The sequence below is a fragment of the Tenebrio molitor genome, chromosome 3 (assembly GCF_963966145.1).
Source record: "Tenebrio molitor chromosome 3, icTenMoli1.1, whole genome shotgun sequence".
NCBI classification, from domain to species: domain Eukaryota; kingdom Metazoa; phylum Arthropoda; class Insecta; order Coleoptera; family Tenebrionidae; genus Tenebrio; species Tenebrio molitor.
In genome coordinates this window covers 25,829,780-25,848,045 of record NC_091048.1, presented here as the reverse complement: position 1 = coordinate 25,848,045, position 18,266 = coordinate 25,829,780, and the positions used below count along the sequence as shown (strand labels likewise).

The 18,266-nt window shown below is 40.7% G+C and overlaps 2 protein-coding genes across 8 annotated transcripts in view; both read right to left on the bottom strand.

Annotated features, from left to right (window-relative positions):
* Positions 1–5: 5 nt before the first annotated feature.
* On the bottom strand, positions 6–2,720 carry Ctns (Cystinosin). The gene is made up of 9 exons (XM_069042976.1): positions 2,485–2,720; positions 1,924–2,038; positions 1,488–1,578; positions 1,267–1,440; positions 1,079–1,219; positions 930–1,029; positions 593–883; positions 422–539; positions 6–238 (listed from the first exon to the last, which is right to left on the bottom strand). The coding sequence occupies exons 2-9, from the start codon at positions 1,979–1,981 to the stop codon at positions 111–113; spliced, it is 1,101 nt and encodes a 366-aa protein (XP_068899077.1). The 5' UTR covers positions 1,982–2,038; positions 2,485–2,720; the 3' UTR covers positions 6–110.
* Positions 2,721–2,960: 240 nt separating this feature from the next.
* Positions 2,961–18,266, bottom strand: part of LOC138127110 (uncharacterized) — a 64,623-nt gene continuing 49,317 nt past the window's right edge. For all 7 annotated transcript variants that reach the window (XM_069042970.1, XM_069042972.1, XM_069042968.1 and 4 more), the window contains 9 exons: positions 14,747–14,888; positions 14,416–14,483; positions 10,246–10,497; positions 9,224–9,466; positions 8,742–8,955; positions 8,544–8,689; positions 5,138–5,419; positions 4,875–5,087; positions 2,961–4,816 (listed from right to left, as the gene is read on the bottom strand). In XM_069042970.1, coding sequence (XP_068899071.1) covers positions 4,710–4,816; positions 4,875–5,087; positions 5,138–5,419; positions 8,544–8,689; positions 8,742–8,955; positions 9,224–9,466; positions 10,246–10,497; positions 14,416–14,483; positions 14,747–14,888 — 1,667 coding nt within the window. In that variant the 3' untranslated portion in view covers positions 2,961–4,709. The remainder of the gene's footprint in view (positions 4,817–4,874; positions 5,088–5,137; positions 5,420–8,543; positions 8,690–8,741; positions 8,956–9,223; positions 9,467–10,245; positions 10,498–14,415; positions 14,484–14,746; positions 14,889–18,266) is intronic.

The following is an 18,266-nucleotide window of genomic DNA, read 5'->3' as shown; positions in this document are numbered from 1 at the left end:
TCAGGTTTGTATAATAAAATATATTTAATTGTATAACAGAGCGTTTTCGAATCACATTAAGTATATAGCAAAATATGTTTTGTTAGGGTGTATAAAAAAGGACATCTGACTCAGCTCTCTTCATAGTTTGTGTGTCTGTACAAGACATAGTGCTGGACGATGAAGAAAATGTCGAAAATCACCGAGAACAGGCCCAGTCCAAACTTTGTGGGGTCGCCAAATATGGAGACCCAGTCGTCTGCAACATTCAGGTTAGTTTGGGTGTAAAATGTTTGATTGCGGAAAAAGGCGTTTTTCGCATTTAATGGCTTGTAAAATTCTAATATTGTGAGTTTGAAATGTGAAAACAACGGATCTTGACGCATTATTGCGGTCAGTCGAGCGTGCTAATAACAACGGTATTTAACTGCGTCATACTTACCATAATTATAAGAGTTAACAATCATCTGAAGCATACTCAATGTGCCTCCTGTAAAGTCGAGGAAAATATTTCCGATGCTCCAACCGACCGTGCTCTTCCTCTTGTAGTTCATGTAGGCCTGGAAGGCGTAATTGTATTAAACCGTTTCGCTTCTCTGTGTAAAATCCTTACTTGAGGGACGTATTTGATGAGAGTGATCGTGAGCTTGACGTAGGAACAATAGTACAAAAAGTCCAGCCAGTGAATCACATCCGTCCCCGCCAGGATAATACTGATGAAAAGAAACAAACCAAAAACTCCCAGAATCCCTCTGGCCACGAGCGAGACTCTTTGATCGCTCCTTTCGTAAAAAAAGCATTGTGTGATAGTAATTACAGTGGCGACGGCGGCATGTACAGCGAACACGATGTCGTTGACTTGAACTGGATTCAAGCCTCTGGGGTACCTGCTCGAGTACTCCTCCTGAAACGATTCCGTCAGCACCGCGTCACACAAAACCTCGCCGTACCTTAATCTCGGGAATGAAGTACAGCCCCAAGTTGAAGACGCCGTACAGGGTGAAACCGACCAGATTGAGGGCGAGAAAGTCGAAGTTTAACCCGACGACGCTGCAACAAAACGATGTGAACGACTTGCGAAAAATTTTGTCGCGAGCACCTTTTCCTCTTGAAGTTGATGTAGATTTGGGGGTAGAAGGAAACTGACCACGCCACGAAGTACACCCAGCCGACGACTAGAGAGAACGTGTCGAGTCCCGGGATTTTGTTGACCGTGACACGCACGTACGCGTTATTCGTGCTGGAAAGAATCAGTGAGGGTGAGCGCTTCGGGGGTTGGTTAGTTACTTTATGGCGGGGTTGCTTATGTTTGCCACCACTTCGGAGTGTCCGGCTCCGGTTGCTTTGACCGTTACGTTGACAACAACATCTGCACGGACTTCTACAGAGGAAGGACTGACACTGATTAGGTCGGTGTGTTGGACGTCAAAGTGGAGGAGTGCAGGATCTCCAGTGTAATTCCTAAAAGATGACTTTTAGCGCTGCTTTTCACAAAACGGGGTGATTACCTGATTTGCAAAAAGAAAACGTCTGTGTGGTCTAGTTGTATGGTTAAGTCGTTCGTCGATACGCTAATATCACATTGAGCATTTTGTACAACTGGAAAAATTTTTTTTGAGACAATGTCAATGTTGGGTGGGATGAAGAAGCTTTGACTATCTACAAGTGGTGGTAAAGTGCTTGTACGGAAGATTGGAAAAGCTGGTCGACGCAAAGCAAAATATGTATTTAATGTGTTGACAAATTGTGCGGCGAGCAACCGGTTGTGCACCTGTCTTGCTCGTCCAGTTTGCCCAAAGCGTGCGATTAAAACAGTGTCGATTAAGAAAATCTTTTACCTACAGCCGCCGCTTTTCTAATCTTATACAATTTTTGGAAAACCACCAAAACTACAGTCGTACAAAATCGATTAAAAGATGGAATGTCGTTCGGCGCGAGACTCACCGTTGATGAGCAATGCTGCGAGGAGCAACAGCTTCCGTTTGGTGAAGAGTCGTCGCATGCTGAGCCGCGATGAACCTTGTCGTCTGAAAATTTGGCGCCCAACTGGTGGCGCGTCCTGCGAACAACGCAGCAGATTAAGTCTAATTCCGGGCCATCCACAGACGATAAGAATGTTACGAATTTATTGCTGATAGTGGGAGACCTAAATCCGCGGTTTGGGCGCGGATTAAACGGTCTCCGTTCATTCATCGCAATCTCATCAAGGATCGCACGATTTGCATCAAATAAACAATTAGCGCGATAAGGAGTTTAAAATGCAGATGACGACACGCAACGCCGGACGCGACGAAATCCGATACTGGGTTTTTTAAGGTCAAACGTCGAACGTGAGGGACATAAAAAATGGCAACACACGCCCGGGGAAATGGGACAATAACGCAGAAAAATGTGTTTCGATTTTAATTATGTTGCGCACTGCGACTGGCATAATTGGATTCGAAGCGAGGTAAGTAAACATTTTGGCATCAAGGTTGTACGCGGGTGATCGATACGGACACAAACCTGAGCACCGGTGGCGGTCCTTTCGCAGGATCAAAGCATCACCGTCGACGTCTTCGTCGCACACTTCACAACTTAGGTTATGTTTACAACTTGCCAAGCTTTGAATTATGAAAGAGGCAAAGCGCGCTGCTATCTCTACTTATGTTGCGATAACACTGGCTCTCCCACCAAGACCGCGCTGCGAATAACCAGCAGCAACTCCAGACCAAGCCCGGTCAATTCCGACATCGTCGATTAATTGGGAACAGTAATCACGATTGAATTGGACAAAGCGCCCGATCGACCGTTTCGACGGAAAAATGTCGAGATGTGGGCCACGTGTTGGGCGCCAGGAAGCGTTCGGTGTTATTGATCGGCGAGGCGAGTCACATCGTGGCAAGACCGTCTAGTGACACACTTTCGGCCGTTAGAACGTGAAAGTCACTGTGCGATACTCGGCCGGGGACTGTGCCCCCGGGTCCAATAAAACGCACTCCTCTCTTCCATGTTTTATTCAGATAATGTACAGATATTATTACAACAATTGTATTTGTTCATATATTCAACATTTTGTGTTTTTTTTATCAAACAAAACATCCAAGGCACCATTCTTCTATAGCGCGAGGTGGTCCGCTTGTACGATTCCGGCGATTCACACTCTCGAGTATGACTTGCAAAAATTTTTTAGATTGCATTGCATTCTTGCGATAAGCGAATTGGTGTAGATTAGATGCAATTAAGATAGGGAGCGGGGCCATAAAACACGAATCCGAGCTGTTGGATTTTTTTACAAGCGAGCCATCACGCGCTTTACATATTCTGCCTTTGTAAAACAGTCTACTTGCTACGAGTACTATCTTAGAGTTTGTTCCAATTTAATCTATTTATTTTTTACATATTCACCTATTCTAATCCACTAAATTCGTTAATAAATTATACATACATATCTTACAATGATTGCAAATCGCACAACTTTGTATGAAATATTAATCATTTCGGCATTAAAAGTCTATCGAAGTCGTTACGAAAGTAATTTGCTGTATGCTTTATCGCTACGGGAAAGCATAACACAAATTATTTCGCCAGAACGCTTATCGATGCTGGGCGACATTTCGAGCGGCGTCGGAAGAAGTGGTTTTGAGCGTCAACGGAAAAGGGGAAAAACCTGGGTCATACACTCGTTTGACATTAAACGGGGGGGCTTCGTGGAAATCGAGCGGGAGCGTAGACGACCAGGAGTGCACGTAGGTGTCGCCCGACATGTCGCACCAGTTTCACTTACAACCATTTTGTCATAATAGTCAATATAAAATGATAAATCATAACGATGTGTAATATGTAGGTATACAAATTTCTACTAAACTATCTTATATTATTGCTCATGGAAAAATAAAAACGTAACTGTCCAAATGAATCGCATCACGAACATGATTACAATTTAACAAAAATAAATGTAATATTGCTTCCGGTTACCAAAAATATCACCATCCATATATTTTTTTAAACAAGCAAGTGTTAAGTGCAAAAATACGTATTTTATTGCAAGCATTTTTCACGAATAAAAATGCTATTATCGTTCATTTAAAAACTCCTTGAATAAAATCAATCACAGTTTTCAGCTATTTTGTTTCTATATTTGTGTGGGTCGGGTCGAAACAAACGCGTTCGTTTATCTTCGCGGACCTTAATGATATGTTGAACCTTCTTTCGGGTGTTGTAACAGATGAGAAGCGATTTTTCCCGGATCGAATCGCGTTTGTTTCGCTCAAAAAGGAATCTAAAACTATCGAAGCAAAGTTAAAATCAAGTCTGAGAGGAACATCTTTTTAAAACACTAATCTTACGATTCGATTCAAAGTGGTTAAAAGTGAGGGTTACTTCCTAAGTCGGTTCTACATTGCAGTAATCACAGATTAAAGTATATACTTAATTACATTACAATATACAAGGGTATCTTGAGACTCGTTCCTAAGAGAGAAGTGTGTAAAGATCCGTTCGGAAATTTTAATAAAACGGCACTAGCCCCATCCGAGCGAGAGCCGGAGTGACGAGGAAAATAATCGAGTGAAGGTTTCCGTGGGATGGGCGGTGCTGGATCATTTGAACTTTAATCACTTCCACTTGATACATATTTAACAACAAAACACAACCGAGATATTCCGCTTCACAACAAAAATCGGACCGGCGAGGACCTAATTATTACAGTCTCATCATTGAATAAATTTCCTAACTTACGAATATGTAGATCATCTCTGAATGAGCGCCACGATGGCGTACTTTAGAATATTGGAGTAAAGGGTGAGAAGGAGCAGCGCTTTCGTCTCCCCGGAGCTGCTGGTCTCGACGCATTTGCCTGAAAAATTCGATTCGGTATGGCTATCGAGTCGAAGTAATTTTAACGATGTACCCACCGGTACTGGTGACGTTAAAGACCAGCTCCCCGGTTATCCCCGGCCTGACGACGCGATCACAGTTATCGGCAGATGTCGAGAATAGCACCAAATCGGGGCTGGACTCCTTGTAGATGAAGCAGTATCTGCGGGAGCCGTGCGACGACCGGCTCAACGGCGTCGTTATCAAGTAGCTGGTGCCGTTCTCTTTCCAACCCCCGTGGCAAGAGTAAGCTGAAACATTCGGTCGTGACACACCGGAAGCGCCCACCGAGGCCACTCACAGGTGATGGCGTCCGGAGAGGAGCACTGCGCCCGGAACTCCATCGTGTCGACGGAGTTGCATCCGATGACGAGGCTCGTGAAGCCGGTGCTGTCGCACTCCACGCTCTGGTCCACTCGCTTGATCCTCCTCTTGTGGTCGGGGGCCGACCTGGGGAACTTGTTCACGTAGTAGTTGTTGTCGTAATAACGGGTGTCGCTCTGGTGGGAGTTCTCGCTCCTGATCAGGTTGCTCACTTCGAATTTGCCGGTGTAGGGGCAGGCCCGAGTCTCGGGGAAGGTCGCTGTAATTGATACCGTCCTCACAAAAAAATTCGCTCTCCTAGATAAAAGTCGACGCGCAGATTGGTTCGTACAGTTGGAATGAAAGTAGGTCACAGCCGTCACACACATTTGTGGACTTCAGGTAAAAACATCAAATAACCTTTTGACGAGGTGATTTCTAATGTCAAGTCCAAGAGTAGACAATATCTGACTCGTTTTAATTATTCAGATTCCAATAAAGTTAATGTCCAACTTGTTAAATATTTAAAATTTCTTACTGAATTTAAAAGCTGGAGGTTCTGAATTAAAGCTCATTTATAATGTATTGCTCATACATATCAATTAAACAAGAAAGGACTGTGGAAATTCCAATGAGCTTTCTAGAAGATAAATGGCTCGACGATCCCTTTCAATGTAAATGCGTTCGATGTTTTTTAATGTAGTTTATTCGACTGATTCGATTTAAATAAGTTTCTGTTTAATTTTACTAATTTCGTAAATGATATGTTGGATAAAAATTGTTACAGAAATATCTCCTCAAAGTTGGCGTTGAAGAGTCGATTGTGAACGCACCACTCGTCATTCTGCAGGGTATAAAACACAAACAACGCAAAAAGTGAGGTTAGAATGTTAGATTTAAACATAGATAATATAATAGTATCGTATATAGAATGCAAACTTCAGGAAATTTGTTTGAAATAAAACAAGAGCGCCCTCTGCATTTTTGGGGCTAAGTATTAAAAAAAAAAAGAAATAAAAATGGATTTTATTATTTTATTGTTTGAAACGACGTCCCTGAAGCTTCCAAATCTTTTAAAAATGGTTTCGCATTTGCTTTTGACAGTTTTGACAAAATTTTCAAGACCTGTCAAAAATGTGACGTTGAATGTGTTGTCTATGGCACCGGTTCGTTATCTGCTCATTTTGCTTTAGGGCAGTTAAGAGGCAGTTTACAAAGGAGAAAAATGAGAATTTATGACAGTTGAAAACAATAAAATTTTGTATGCAACTCGTTTCTGGGTAAATTGGGTTTTTCTAATTGCCCTCGAGGCCTTAAAACCCTCGCTACATTCGTGTTTTAATCTTGTCGGGTAATTAGAGAAGCCCAATTTACACAGAAACTCGTTGCATAAATAGGTAACCATTATATCCTGTTCACGTTGGATTGAACATCAGTGGTGCAAATCGCACACATTTGGCATTAACTTTCATATGAGTTGTCATAGTAACAGGTCAGGTCATTTGCACCACTGATGTTCATTCTAACGTGAACAGATATTATTTTACTAAAATTGTATTGAAGGTATTTATGAGGTATTTCCAATACCTTCTATTACCTAATAGATACTTTTTCTAATAAGAACAACATCAGTTAATATTTAAACTGATTTATTTTTACGAGAAAAATACATTTAAAAATACAAAAGTATAAACCACTGACTTTGACTGTTATTTACCTTCAAAAGCAGGTTTTTCGGGATAGGTACTATGACTTAGTTTTCCACTACTGGTAAAATCTTCTGCAGCAAAGTGAATTCCACAAATTCGATAACTTATTAAAAATTCTTTGTCTTTTAGCGTTTCGATCTCTCAAAGGGTTCGGAAAGCGGTGCCGAGAGAAGTTTTTATTAAAACATTTAAAAACTGAACAATTATATTTTGACATTTTTTTAGTGTCACAATTAAAAAAAAAAACACGGCCTCCTAGAGACTCATTTTGAAATATATTATAATTCAGAATAAGTGGCATCGCGGTAGGCTTTGGAAATTCAAATTTACGTTGGCAGCAAGACCCTTGCTAATAATAACCTAGTTTCGATGCTGTTGGTAACCTTCGCTTTTAATTTGGCCTTGATATTATCATTGGAATCGTTTTGTGTTTATTTTCTTGTTATAAGTATGTATTTGCAATTTCCTTGTTTCATTTATGAAAAGTGTATTATTTGTCTGGGGGTTATGTCTGCTGTGGGTGAAAACTATGTCAAAATTATGTAACGCATAACCTCAGAATAAAGTAATGACGGTTTCACATGTTTACTAAATTTTTTGACATAACATAAAGCTCACTTTAGAGAATCAACGCCTACCGCGATGCCACTTATTCTGAATTATACTATACCTACATTATCAGTATGATTTTCCAAAATCTACAACGGACTGCGTTCTATGTTATCAATAGCAATGATCAAAAACAGACATTTTTCGAATGCGACTGGTCGGGAAAAAAGACGAGTGTCTTATGTATTTGGGAGGCCGTGGAAAAATGATACGTATTCATAGAAACCTGTGCTAGAAACATTACAAGCGCCATCTTTATATTTGGGGCTAAGCTTTTAAAATCATAAAATTTCGCATACATTGCATTCTATATACGATAGTATATTATTATATTATCTATGGATTTAAAGAGCTGATCTCTGATCTAATCTGTGGTGCGTTCACAATCGACACTAGACAAACACCAATTTTGAGGAGATTTTTGAACGAACATCCGATATACAAATTGATATCTTAAAATTTAAGAAAAAAGAAATTTGTCGCGATCAAGTGAAGTAATAATTTGTGTTGACGAACTGAGCCCACCTTTAATTTGACAGTTAAAACCGTAAGAATCAATCTACGAATCCACTTTTGTTTTTCATGGCCAATTGGCCTCCGAAATTTATTCGGTCGTAAATCAGGCGAATTCGAGTTGGAGTTTGCGACGTCGACAATTTACTTTTTAACGAATTAAAATTAGAACCTGGCCCGATAAGTCAACGGCGAAAAGTGAATTCCAGTTTGTTTGGCACGCGCTTATTTCAGTCGGCAGGACCACCGAGAAAGAGTCGTTAGAAATAATGAATGACATTCGGTGTGACACATGTTAACAATTAACGGCGATATTGGCGGTCGCGAGGCGAACAGCGTCTGTTCGTGGGGTGGCGGAAATAGATCAAGCGGCGTTAAAAAGGCGGAAGTTGTTCGGACGCCGCCACCTTCGATCGTGGGCGGAACAATGCGTTTTATTTTCGGGTTTAATTTCGGTTTGCAATTTGGCGCGTGATTATGCGGCAGATTTGTAATCGAATGAGGCAGCGAGACGCGGTATCGACCGGATTTGTGCCCGTCGCAATTAGCATCGTTGTCGTGTGGAGTACTCACTGACTAGGGTGACGTATGGCAAATTGGTCCTGTTGAAGTAAGCCGGATTGCAGGCGTCCTCTTGTCGCTTGGTCTGGGTGCCAATTTGGACCTCGATGACGTGCACGTCGCGTCTGTAGAAGGCCATGCAAGTGAATCCGCTTTGGCTGCAATCAATCAATTAGGGGGGTGGGTTTTGACGAGGGCACGTCGACCTACCATCCCATCGTGTAGTGCGTCAAGACCACCACGGAGTTCTCGTCCCTCGGTATCAGCTGGGTGCAGACGACTTTCATTTCCAGTCCGGATGAATTGGTTATCCTGAGGGTGGAGTTCCTGTGATGAAAACTGTAAGTTGCCGAGTAATCCAGAGTGTGCCAGTGGTTATAACTCGCCACCCAGGCAGGGAAGCGACACTTATTCAACAAGGGAGCTGGAAAAATTCAAATCACTGATGTTACGCCGGAGAGAAATTAGCCCGGGTACAACTGAGACAAATTCCGGATTTCGAGAGTTTCCCCCGTAAAGGGGATATTTCGGAATGCAAAATTTAATCAAGTAATGGCCGAGAGGCGCATCTTAATAAGTCTCCCGCACGGGCCGGAAAAAATAATAACAAACGCCAACAAACTGCTCCCGAAGTTTGAAATTGTCACCGCGACCGTCTCCAAGGAGCGGCCCATTCGTATTCAGGAACTCACCTCTCTTAAGAATCATAGTCCTGCTTCCCTCGGTGGCGCTGAAGAGTCCATTACAGGTCGCGTCTCCGCTTTGTGCGACTCTATAATCGACACCATCCAGAGCTTCCGACGCCGCCGACGCCTTTTCGTACACAAAGCATCTGAAACGGTCCTCGTTGGACGTCGCGTGGTTGTGGTGCACTTTGCCTACTAAATACCTCGAACTGCCTTCTTTCCATGTCGCCAGGCACTGGAGCTCCTCCACTGGCAACGTTATTAGATTTTAGTGCATAATAGAGGCTGATAGAAAAGTGAAAATTTATGAGCCATTGCGAAGCCCGACCGGAATTCCAGATGAAGCCCAAAAAACAAACACGAATCTGCGACGGTCCCAGTGGCGTCCTCCCCCCCACGACGAAAGGTTTTGCGGACGCGAATGACTCCGGGTGCCCGCCCCTCGTTACGCTGCTGGCTCCGGCCGAACGAAAGTCAATTGTGGCTTGCATATTGATTGTAGAAATGTTTATTAGTGCGGACCACAACAGAATTTCTGTTCGTGCCGGGTTATTGGATGTCGTAATTACGTTTAATGGCATTACGTTACTTGCAGAGAACTGCAAACATACCCCAAAAGGACCGCCAAATCCCGCCGCTAATAAGGCACGTTTTTAATGAAAATTGCGGTGCTATCGCATGCAGCGGACGTGCACCGTCCGAATGCAATTGATTTTTTTTTCGTCCATCACATGCAACCAGCGCCAACCCCAATTGTCTCAACTGCATTACCGCAATAACCCGCTGCCGGATAATGCACTCTACTCCCTTATTTTTTTTTTCTCTTCATCCGACAATCAGTTTATCGGGGGCCCCGCGATCCGACCCATCCAAATTACCGGCACAACCGGCTTTACTTAAATAAAATATTCAAATATCGAATCCCCGACCAATTTAATAAATGTCAAGGAATATCCTGTTATGGCACAAATTTAAATTTCATGCGGGGCTTTATCTGATCGTCGCGATAAAATTTCCCCACGACTCACCGGTGCTCTCCGAACCGTACACGTCGGGGCAGGCCTGGTAGCTGAGCAGGAGTCTGCTGTCCTCGGTGCAGGTGTCGATGCTGGAGACGGGGGTGCGACACTCGCCGTGGCCCCTGTTGTAGGTGAAGGTGAAGGGCCCCCGGAACGGACAGACGTAGGGGGCGGCGTTCTCTCTGAACATGGAAAAGAGCAACGCGTCCCCCGTTATTAGGCTGCACAGCGTCGGAAGGGAATCCCGATTGTGACAGAAGGCTGGAAAGGAAAAAGTTGCGTGACGCACCACCGAATTATCATAAATTAGTCGGAGAAATTTTCCTCGTGTGTGTGATTGGCTTTTAATGACTGACAAATGGATTCGGCCGATAAAAAATCTTTTGTTCTCTTTCAATTATTTCTGATAGCGTTTTCGGCACGGTAATGCGTTGATTTTGTGTCGGAGATTACGTGGAGATTTGTGGAGATGGCGTGCGGGTCTCGTCCAGGAGCGAGGAGGAGGTACGGAAACAACGACACAACGACGAAGGATGATTAACAGAAAAAAATGCGTAACAACTATTTGTGAATTCCTCGCTAATAAGGAAAATAATTGAGGGGAAAAGTTAAGACGATTAGATTCGGAACAAAGAAGCTGAACGTAATAGACGCCACGATAAAATAATGCTGCAAAGGATGATTATCAAAGACATGAAGCTTGGGACGGCGAGGATGCAGTTATTCACGCTAACCACGTGATTAAGTAAAAATGTGACTCTAACTTGCGGTGGATTTTGTTCGTTTTTTGAAGTCTACGATTTTGTGTCTTATTTGGAGAATGGTTCGATCCGTGGAGAATGTCACTGACCCAAGTTCACCGATGGATATAAACACGAATTTCAACGAGACAATTTTGTTCTAAACGACAAAGTTCAAAGCTTAATAGCATGTTTGTATTTCTACATCTAAGAATAGAACAAATAAGTATAATGCCACCTGGAAGATGATATAAATTGTCTTGTTTTGTACAAGAAAAACTTATGTTTTCTTTGCAAAACGGCTAGTTGCGCATTTGGCATGTCTTTCGAAGGAAAATAAGATAGATGGAATTGCTAAATACGAACACGAGGGTGTATTTCTAGTTGTTCTAAGAAACGAATCTTGCTCTTTGGAGAATGAAAAATACAACCTCGCTAGTTGCATTATGAGATGAAAAATTGTTTTTGATGTTGATTTCAAAAATGACAATTTTATTTGAATGTAAGGGAATCTAACCTGCGTTCAGAAACTAATCCACCTATAGTACCTGGTGGATTTTTGAATATACGTCTGTTTAAAATGCAGCCGACGTTTTGTTTATATTCCTAGGTTTAATTTTAGGTTATCTAGGTTATAGGTTAATGAGAAGCAAGCAACCAACTCCAAATATGACGATTTTGAACACTCGTTATAATAATAATGCTTTATTTGCCCTCCGGGCTTTCGGATTCCTGATTACACACTTAATAATACAATTCCAAAAATTAACATTTTTTTTACTATCCCCACCCCTTTCTTTTTCTATCCTTTCCTTCCTCTTCCATATCTCTTTCATCGATCTTATCTCCCTTTCGTCTTCATTCAGTATTTCTCCCCGTTCCTTTTTCTCCTTGTCCCTCATTTCGCTACATCCATTCCACATGTGCTCCATTGTCTCTCTCTCCTCATAGCATATTCTGCACCTTCTTTCCTTTCCTTCCATCCAATACCTGTTTTCTCTCTCCTAGTTCCCACGTCTAAATTTCTTTCTCTTGCACTCTCTCTCCCCAGGTACTCCGGAATTTCCTCTGTCATACACCTCTCATACTTCCTGTTATATTTTGATTCTTTGATTCGTTCCCTTCTTTCTTGCTTGTCTGTGCCTTTGTCCCTTTCACTCACCTCTACATTCGTCCATCTTCCTTTTGCTTTCAATCTTTCCATTTCCTCACTGGCATACTCGTTTCTCTGATAGCATTTATTTCTCTTCTTTTTCTCCGTGTTTTTTTTTTCTTTTCTCTCCAGCATTTGGTTAGTATCCTGCACTCTCTCAAATATTTTTATTGTAATTTCTCTACCTCCTCTTGTTCCCTCCATCCCCAGTACATCAATATACTCTCTCTCATGCTCTCAAACATCATCATTGATCAAAATAGCAAAATAGTGGATTGGCAACATTGATGCAGTTGGTAGTGCAAATCTTCTCGTGCATTATCTGCCAATCATTTCTATTTAGGCTAGGTTAAGTCACGAAGTACATTGTTTTGTTTGTTTGTTTGTTTCAATTTTGAAAATTGCGTGTGTCATGCCAACGATGTTGCCAACTAAAGATTTCAAATGTTTTACCAACATAACAAAATAATTTTCAATCATTGATAGTCACTCGGTACGTTATTGTGCTGAAAGAGTAGACTATTGAACGAGCGTGTACTGATGACTATTCCCCATGAAGTGAAGTTTGCGGCACGAGCCGTAGGCGAGTATGTTATGCCCTCGGTTATGGCCGTTACACGCGAATAGAATACGATACTTTTTCCATCACGTACACATTTCTTTCTTTCCACAGTTCCAATTCATTTACTATTTACTATTTCTTTAATGATAGAAAGAAATGTAATACAGAATTCGCGAATTATGACAGTTTAAAGTAATTATAGTTTATCCGTGGAATAATAAGTCATTACTCACAGCCGTGAGTAATGAATATTGTTGCTTAAGAGGCAGCTACAGAAGAAATTAATATTCAAAATAAATATAACATCACGTGACAATTATCTTGTTGGCCTACAGTTTATGTAGCTATGTAAATAAAATTATTTTATTAGAAACAATTTAAATGATTGATTAGAATGTTTAATAAAAAAATTGAGAGTTTAGAATCGTCTTCAATACATTTTCAGACGTTTTTTTCATTTACGAAAAACTTGTAACATTGCTGACATAACGAGCGATGAGTTTTGCCCAAGCAACTAGCGAGGTAATTGCACAATAAGCATCAACTGGGATTTTATCTCTATTAAGAGTATATAAAACTGAGATTTTCTCATTTAATCTTCCTTAATCCTTTTACTACGAAAATTTAGTGTTATGTGTTTGTCGAGCGAACAAATTCGCAACTGACGTTTTATTTACCGTTCGTATTTACCCGCCTTACAAAAAATGTTTCATTGTAAAAATCTGAACTCCAACAAAAGAATAATTGTGATGTTTAAGCGCGAAGTGTTTTTGTTTATTAAGCGCATGCAACAATTTGAAAGAAAAGAACGAGAAGAATGCTTCGCTTTAGCGAAAATTGAACCGATAAAAATCTATTGATACGGAAATTTCTGTTACTTTTTACGATTATCGCCTCTTCTTTACATTTTATACAACAGTTGCAATAAGAAGGGTGCACGGAATGCATCTTTCTACCGTGGAAGCTTTCAACGTGCAACTATCGGTCCAACTAACAGCAGATGTTCTCGGGGAGGTCGTCTTTTATGAAGTCTTTTTTATGGTGTGACCTTGCTAATCGATCGAATAACTCGACGGGAAGTTGTCGAGGAGGGAACCTGAGGAGTCGGTGAGAATATTTGGGCAACGTGTAGGGCCAAACAGTATAAGTACACCTGCCACTCCACGATAAGAAGAGGTGTCAGGAAGGGACAGATTGTTATTGTTTCGGGAGAGGGATTAAATGCGGATTTATACAGGGTGTTGAGCAAGTCCGGCGCATCCACCATTGTCGGAACAAGAAGCGTGATTTATCGCGGAACTTTAAAATAAGCAATCTCGTGGGGGGTTCATGAGGAAGATAGGATTCTTAATATTTCAAGTTATGAAAGGCGTTTCAAAACATATCATTAGGAATGATATATGGGGGCAAGAGCAAGATATTTCTATTTATATGTGACTATTCAAACGACAAGCATGTTACAGTCGAGTCGCATAGTTTTTAGGTTGTAAATAATGGCGGAGCAAGACGCTTAATGGGCGATATTTTTGTGGAACGGTTAACAAGATGTTGTGTGGAGCGAGCAAAAAACGGTAAAAAAGCCGTCCCTGATAAAATTAATGTAATAAAGTTGTGCAGCGTTAAATGATAAGTCTCTGTGTGGATAAGTGACGTGAGTAATGCGCCACCAGTGGCATTAGTCAAAGTGCAGGGTGGTAATAGGGCGTAATGTGGGTCCTACTTACTTTCTTTGTATTGCAGAACGTTTGCGTGTTTCTCGTGAATCACGACGCAACGATAGCACGCCCTTTTGCTGCAACAAAACACATTTTTATTAATGTCACGGTATTAGTCCCGGCCCTCAAAAGGGAGACTTTCACCTGCGTAATATCTTTATTGTCCGGCATAACAGTCTGTTTTTTTTTTCGGCCGCAATTACTTTTAAAGGGTGGCGCGATAAAAAAATGGTCGGGTTTAATTGTGACGAAATTTCCATGGTGCCGGCGTAAATCAGGCGTGACCCGATTCCGGGCCCGGATCCGGCGATAATTCCGACGTAAAAAGGCGGCCACTTACTCATCCACGACCAAGAACTTGTCGCCCTCCGATCCCAGACATCGTCCTTTACTGCTGAGTCGTGGACCGTCTATGATGATGGGTTGTCGGACCCCGGACTGGAACCACGTCCCCTCCCATCGCTCCGGGAAATAGCAGACCCCTGGAAACACACAGACAGAGCGCTAATGTAGATAATGCAGATGCATGGCCGGCTAGAGGGGTCAGATTTAAAACTGAAACCGGCGAATATGGGAACAGGCGAGGCAAAGATTAGCGGTTTTGATGAATTTACACGGCCGGCATCATATTTAGCGGTCCGGGGGCTTTTTCGCCGGAGCCGAAATTAATCGCAATTGAATTATTTAGGCGGCCGTAATGAAACAAAAAAAATCGCGGCGGATTATCGTTTCGAGATCAAGTCGTGGGGTTTTTGACGCGATGGGAGCTTGATGGGCGATCGTTCTTTTTAAATTGTTTTATGTCCGTTTTACATCATCCGCCATAATTGCGACACACGATCAAAAATGCAAATGTGACAATCCGATATTGGTCGCCGGGGACCGGAGCAAAAATGCCTACCCTACCCTCCCAGCGGTCGTTCGTCCCTCATCTGCATGATGGGTTTGCCAGAATGTCGAATCGCCGCTTTCACAAGAAACGGTTTCATTTCGCCCTTTTAATTGGGGATTTTCGTGTGTCGAGGACTCGGCGCTTTTCACTCGCCGTGTCAGTTCAATAAGCTCGCGATTTGCTACTACAAACACCTGCCAAGTGTCAACAAGACAAAACAGCAACTCGAGATTCTTCATAAAATACATTCAGGAGGCTGCCGAGTGAGAGTAAACGTCAGATTTTTATAAAGTGGAGACAACCGAGGTGCACGGATAGAAGCTTCACAGGAAATCTATTGTTCTGGTGATAACATAACAACTCGATTATTTCTACCTACTCGGCTCATCTTGACGCAAGTACGATAAAATGTTTGTTAGTTTTAGGCGAAGCGATGTAGATGTAGATAAGATTGCGTGTTTGTTACGTGTTTAAATGGACAAGTCAAGTATTTGACCGATAATATACATCTACTGGGTGTCTCAAATGAACTGATGACAGTCCAGGGACAAAAATGGAGTCTACGTGAAAAAATAAATAGAAAACATGGACGAGCAGAAGTTGTCAGAATATTTTGAATTTTGGATGTCGTAATCAATTTTTAATTTTATGTTGCCACTATCTGTCAAAAAAGAAAATTGGAGTTAAACAAATGCAGGTACATGATTATTATAAATGTTTTTAACGACGTAGTTGGCGTAGGAAACCACACAAATTTCGGATGTGCCGCTACCGTCGTAACATGAAGCATGAGACCGACTAGTAAGTGGCGGTACTATAGCGGTAGTTTTTACCGTCGGAAATCTGTCAACTGTCATGTAGGAATGTATGTATGTATATAAAGCGGCACACCTAAAATTAATCACCCAGCCAACTACGACGCTATACTTGGGCCAACCAACAGATATAGTAATAAAACCGCCCCCTAGTGCCCGCGGATTTTAAATAGCAGCTTCCAATTGGCTTATTCAAAACGTGCGCAGATTTTCGAAAGCCTGATGTACATTCACAAAAATTACTTGACGGCATCCGGCATCTCATTCGTTTTAACCTCGCTTCCGGAGGTTGACCACGTGTTTATGTTTGTTTGTTTTCCTTGGCATTTTTCGATTTGTATTACAATTTTTTTTTGTTTCTTTATTTGTCAGAAAGTGGTACGTGGTACGCTTCATTGTGAAACAGGCTTCGGCGTATATCGTTCTACGCAACTAGGCCACATCCCCTTTTTTTTTATTACTATATCTGTTGGTTGGCCCAAGTATAGAAACATTTATAATAACCCTGTATAAGCGTCCATCTAATGACAGAATATCGTTTTGCTGTTGTTATCACAATATCAAGATTACTTTTTGAGTCTGCCTGTCAAAAGAAACAAATATATTTTTTGGCCTCCTCAACTCTAAATGACATGTTTACACATTTTGAACAGCTACGGTATCTTAATTTTTACACACTAATCAAACGACCTGTCATTTTACCGCACGGAGTGTGTAAAATACCACAAAAATTTTAAGCTTTCAGGGACCTCCAAAAAACTGTTAGCTTATCATAAACAAAGTCCATTTATACTAAGACAAGATACCGCTACCATTGATCCGTTCAGTTTTCGAAAATGAACATAATTTAAATGTTTTCTTCTGAAAAAATGTTAATTCTGATGGCGCCATCTTGTGGTATAAATCGTAAGCATATCAGTTATCGGTATAATAGATAACTTTCTGGTATTTTATTAATCAAATGTCAGTCTTTGACAGGTTTTGCAAAATTATTGGTTACAACAAATTTGAGAAAACGAGTTGTCGGCCAAAAAGATTAATATGTACATTACTAATGCGGTAGGCATTTTACATCACTCGGTTTTTGTTAAAACACTCCCGCTGCGCGGTCGTGTTTCAATCTAAAAACCTCGCGCTGTAAAATGTAGCCTACCGCACTTGTAATGTAAATAACTAAAGCACTATAGGTGCTTTCGCACCATAAAGAAATACCATTTTTACTGTAATTTTTTATAAATCGGAAGTTTTCGTTACATTTATCTGGGGAAAACTATGTAGGTATATAGGTCAGACAAATGACTTTCTGAATATTTATATTTTCTTTATGAATTATTTTTCTTTATTAATAAAGAAACTCTCATGTCATTTTCGCAAAATTAAAATAACTTTCTAAATTTGCAATATAAATTTTATTTCTTACCAAAATGGTCTGCTGAAAGAAGCTATTTAAGGTGGATAAATGTTTCCTAAGTAAATTTTAGTCATTTTGTCAAGATCAAAATCGCTTTCTATGAATTCAACACAATTTTATATTTCAGAAAAGCTATCCACAAGAAGGTTTCACTTGGAATAGATTTTTTTTAGTTTAATACAAAACATTATTTTTTCTCCTGTTTTCTCATATTTTTATTTTTATTAAAATGCTCGCCAAAGGAACTGGGTATAATACACACATGCTACAAGTAAGTCTGGAGAGTAATGCTCGTTTATTGAAAAAATATCATTTGAACACAAGAACAAAATCACTTTATAATAGGTACTAGAGACAGTTTGTCAAAAAAGGTTCTGTAAGCGAGACAAATGTCTTTTTAAATGTGCATTAATGTCTCTTTAATAAAAACTATCTCCCGTCATTTCTTTCTAAGAACGTATGATGTTTGTAACAGTAGAAATATCATTTCTGCTGTCATGTACAATGGAAATATTATTTCTACTGTTATTTTTATTAAGTTAAAATTACTTTACAAGTTGTAAACGTAATTTTGTTTTATTATATCTGAAATTTTGAAGCGTAACCATTCACAGTATTAAAACAGTCCCTCAAAACCCTTAAAAAAGGTAGATATAGCGACATAATTCTTTTTTTTTTGGTTGACATGTGATAGTTTATCATTTCTATTGTCATTTTCATTAAAATGAATTCAATAGAAATT

Bases quoted from the DNA above. Each gene is read 5' to 3' on its own strand.
- Ctns (XM_069042976.1), bottom strand. From the start codon at position 1,981: ATGCGACGACTCTTCACCAAACGGAAGCTGTTGCTCCTCGCAGCATTG. The intron at 1,441-1,487 runs GTAATCACCCCG...GTCATCTTTTAG, and splicing joins GTTTTCTTTTTGCAAATCAG to GAATTACACTGGAGATCCTG. The intron at 1,220-1,266 runs GTAACTAACCAA...GATTCTTTCCAG, and splicing joins ATAAGCAACCCCGCCATAAA to CACGAATAACGCGTACGTGC.